This window comes from Buceros rhinoceros, unplaced genomic scaffold (genome assembly GCF_000710305.1).
Source record: "Buceros rhinoceros silvestris isolate BGI_N320 unplaced genomic scaffold, ASM71030v1 scaffold31051, whole genome shotgun sequence".
In the NCBI taxonomy this organism is placed as follows: domain Eukaryota; kingdom Metazoa; phylum Chordata; class Aves; order Bucerotiformes; family Bucerotidae; genus Buceros; species Buceros rhinoceros.
In genome coordinates this window covers 3,252-7,255 of record NW_010395335.1, presented here as the reverse complement: position 1 = coordinate 7,255, position 4,004 = coordinate 3,252, and the positions used below count along the sequence as shown (strand labels likewise).

Here is a 4,004-nt window from a genome sequence, read left to right as displayed (position 1 = left end):
GGCCTCCCCAGTCCTGGGGCACGATCCCTGCCCTGGTCCTGCTGGCCACACCAGTGCTGGTACAAGCCCGGATGCCGTTGACCTTCCTGGCCACCTGGGCACACTGCTGGCTCATTCTTATCACAGAGAGGTTTTGCTGCCAGTGTAGCACCATCCTCTTCAGTCCTTGAGCAACAACCTTTGTTAATGCCTGTTGAAGGGGCTCATGTTCTTCTGCTGCAGCCGTTCCAGGCTGGTGGGGAGCTGCTGGCCTCCATTCCCCTGCAGTTCCCTGGTGCTGGTATGCAACACGCCCTTCTGCTGGCAGATAATGCTGGGCTGGAATGTGGCCGTGCCGGATCGTGCAAGAAACTTGGGCACCCAGAGTGGTGGCCCTGTGGGCACCCTGGGCCAGTGACCCTTGTCCCAGGGGCTACTGGAGAGCTGAGCGGTGACCTGGAGCTGCAAGCTAGTGCAGGGAGAGGGCGTCTAGATCCTGGAGGTGCATGTGTATCCATTCCCTTCCCAGGGAAGGGATGTGACATCATCTGTAAGCAGAAGGCCTGTGTGAATAGATGCAGAAATAAATATACACAGACCAGGGTGGTGCATGTGGTTTGGTTTTGCAACCAGAAGCAGTTTCAGGAGTGCAGAAGTTGCTGTGCCCCAGCAAAGGGTGACACAGCGCATGTGCCATGCCCCCTGTTAGCAGGATCCAGCCCTGGAGGAGCGGTTGCACAGTGATTTCCATCCCGCTTCCAGTTTGTGGGTGCTCCAGGCTGGGAGGTGAATGCCTGTGGGGAATGGGGGGCCCCTGGGTCTAATGCTGATCCCTCTTTGCCCCCACAGGCGTTGCCCTCGATCCAAATTCCAGTGTCCCCCCACATCTTCACCAGCATCAGCTGGGCCACTGCCACCTCCACTCTCCCGTCCCTGTCACCGGTGAGTCCTCCGTGCATTTCCCCTCATTCTTTCGGGATGCAGGATTGGGCTGGGAGTGAAGGGAACCTCATCTCTTTCTCATTCCCTACTTTAAACATCCAGAATTGTGGGCTGGGAGCAGTCGTGTCTCCCGCAGCCCCACCACTGCACCCGGGGGACACACGGGAGGGAGCAGGACCATGTTGTCCTGTGTGCCCTTTGACCCCTGGTTACCTGCAGGTCCGGAGCCGGTCGCTCAGCTTCACCGGGGGACACACAGGAGGGAGCAGGACCATGTTGTCCTGTGTGCCCTTTGACCCCTGGTTACCTGCAGGTCCGGAGCCGGTCGCTCAGCTTCAGCGAACCCCAACCACCGACACCAATGCTCAAGTCCCACCTGATCGTCGCCTCCCCACCCAGGGTGGCCATCAGCACCAGGTGAGGGTCACCTCGGCCAGAGGGGAGCAGAGGCAGAGCCTGTCACCAGAAAGGGGGCTGAGATGCTGTAGAATGATGCTCAGCCATGGTTACGGGTCCTTACCCTTAGATAAATTATTTATTCTTTTCACTCTCTTGCAGGAAAGTCCGCGGTGAAGCCAAAAAGTGCCGTAAGGTGTACGGCATCGAGCACCGGGACCAGTGGTGCACAGCCTGCCGGTGGAAAAAGGCCTGCCAGCGCTTCCTGGACTGAGCGCAGCACTGCGCTGCTGCTTCCCTCCCCTGCTCCCGCCCAGGGAGCACCGGAGTCCCTCACTGCTGCAACCAGGGACCTTGGAGGTACCTCCTGCGAGCCCAGAAGACACCTCCAGAGCTGCGTGTAAATTCCTCCTTCTATATATTGTACAGCTGCTGGGTTTGCTCTTTTCTTACAAATCTTTTCCAACTTTGTGGGTTTTTTTAAACCTGAAGATTTATCTCCCTTCCTATGGTAAAAACTGGGGCTGGCAGGGAAGGAAACCGGTTCCTTGGGGTGAAAGGGGAGATTGTAGGCAATCCGGGGACCAAAGAGCTTCCTGCATTCCCCGGATCGGCCCTAAAATCTCTCGACCTGTCGCAGCGCAGCTGGGGTGAGGCACTGAGGCAGCTCCCTGCAACCTTTGACTACCTAGAAAGTGCAAATCCCTTGTGCCCTTTAAGGGAGGGGGTCGCTGACAATTACATAGCTTTAAAAAAAGAAAAAGAAAATGCAATTGGGTTGCCCCAAGCAGGGCAGGAGCAGTTCTCGGGGCGGGAGTTGGAGGTTATGGCGGGGAAGAAACCCCACTCCATCAGGAAAATTGTGACTTTTTAAGGCAAAACCTGGTGTTCCTTCTCATTTTAGGGTTGTCAGTCTGCTTAGCTCCATGAAAAATCTACATCATGACCTTCACTGTGTCTTTCAAAACTAGGCTGAGCAATTCTGTTCAGTTATTACCAGTGACTCCACTAGTAAAGGCAGCTGGGACAGCTGGGAAGGGCTTTCCCTCAGCGTTTTTGCTGCATTTTTGATAATCATAGGCCATAACCCTCAGCCGTCGGGCCGAGAGCAGCCCCTGCCTGGTGTGATTTAAGGACCCCGTGCCCAGACTTGACTTTCCTTTTAAAAGTGAATCAAGTGGCTCAGAGTCTGATGCCGCTCCCAAGGCCCTCGTCGAAGGGATCATGTGGGCAGGTGGAGCAGGTCGAGGTACATACACAAGTATCCCTGGAACTCGTCAACGTGTTTGGGTGGGTTTTTTGTTGTTCCTTTGTAATTTTGTACATATGAACAGTATCTCGTCCCCCAACCTGATCTTCTCTCCAGTATCCAACTGGTGGATGCAAAGTTTAGCTGCTGGAAAGCCAGGAGCAAAACCCCCTGGGCCGAGCATGACCCCACGGGGCTCCATCCCTGGGCAGGCTCCACGCCTGGGGAAGAGAAGAGGTTGTTGCACTACTCAAAAAGAGGTGTTTTGGGTTTTTTTTTTAATATTAAAAAAGTCACCACGCCTCTGCTGTTGGAGCGGCCAAGCCGGTGTTCCTCGTCCTGTGTCGCTTGGCATGTTTGTCCTCCTGGGGAAGGGCCCTGCGCTGCCGGGGTGTTTGGTGATGCTGGAGATGCTGGTGCCTCTCTGGAAATGAGCTGGTGCTTTGGGAAGTCCCACACAGGGACATTTTTCCATTGGTTTTTAAAATTGGGGCTTGAAGCAGCGCCTAGAGCATGGAAGGAAGTAGCAAAGAAAAAGGTGAATTAGTGCTTTCCTCAGTCCTTGTGCCTTTGACCTCATGACTCAGACCTGAAGATTTTCCTTCTTGCTTTTCATGCCCTTTCCACCCCAAACAGCATCTGGCAGAGCCAGATCTGCACCAGCGTGAGCAAAATCACTCAGGAAACATCAAACCAAGCCATCGGGGTGTGGCATCACCCCAGGGTGGGGGGTTCATCCCCCCTTCGCACCGTTCCCGTCAGACCCCCCCAGCCCTTCCCAGCCTCAGAGATCAGGTTTTCACCGGTGGGGGCTCACACATCTGAAAAACAAAGTGAAAACAATGGGGGGACACAGCCCCCTGTCCCCTTGCCCTGCCTCCTCCCGCCTGGCAGCCGGCAGGGTTCACCTCCCGTGGGGCTAATTCGCACCAGCGTCGGTTTATTTTCTGAGGGCTTTTGCGGTACTTCAAATTGTCCTTGTGCTCGTGGATCTTTTCTGTTGGAGTTTTATTTTTACTGGTGAAACTGCTGCAGGGCAGGGTGGTTTGTGGGGTTTTGTTCCTTCTGGTTTGGGAGCATTTTGGAATTTTTACACTTTATACCAGAAAATCCTTCTCATATTTTTCTCACGGGCCTCCGCCATGTCTGTCGGCTTGTCTGTTGGCATTTGATATAGAATATTTTTTTTGTCCCTTTCCCCATTATTTCCCTTTCCTCATTTTTTTAACTCCCTTCCAGCCACTTCCCAACCATTGGACTTTCCCTCCAGACTCTTGGTCTCAAAAAAACCTCCTCTTTGGCCCCAACCATGGGTAACCCCGACCAGTAAATCCAGCTCGGAGAGTTTTCCCTCCTCCCTCCGCCTGGAACATGTATATGTATGTATATAGGAACCTCTTAATTGGGCACTAATGAATTGGAGGCTGCTCCCCCCTCT

At 54.1% G+C, this 4,004-nt stretch overlaps 1 protein-coding gene across 1 annotated transcript in view; it reads left to right on the top strand.

Annotated features, from left to right (window-relative positions):
- Window positions 1–1,591, top strand: part of ZNF395 (zinc finger protein 395) — a 7,204-nt gene extending 5,613 nt beyond the window's left edge. The window contains exons 9-11 of the mRNA XM_010145522.1: window positions 829–921; window positions 1,235–1,338; window positions 1,480–1,591. Of these exons, the coding sequence (XP_010143824.1) occupies window positions 829–921; window positions 1,235–1,338; window positions 1,480–1,591 (309 nt within the window). The remainder of the gene's footprint in view (window positions 1–828; window positions 922–1,234; window positions 1,339–1,479) is intronic.
- The last annotated feature ends 2,413 nt before the right edge of the window (window positions 1,592–4,004 follow it).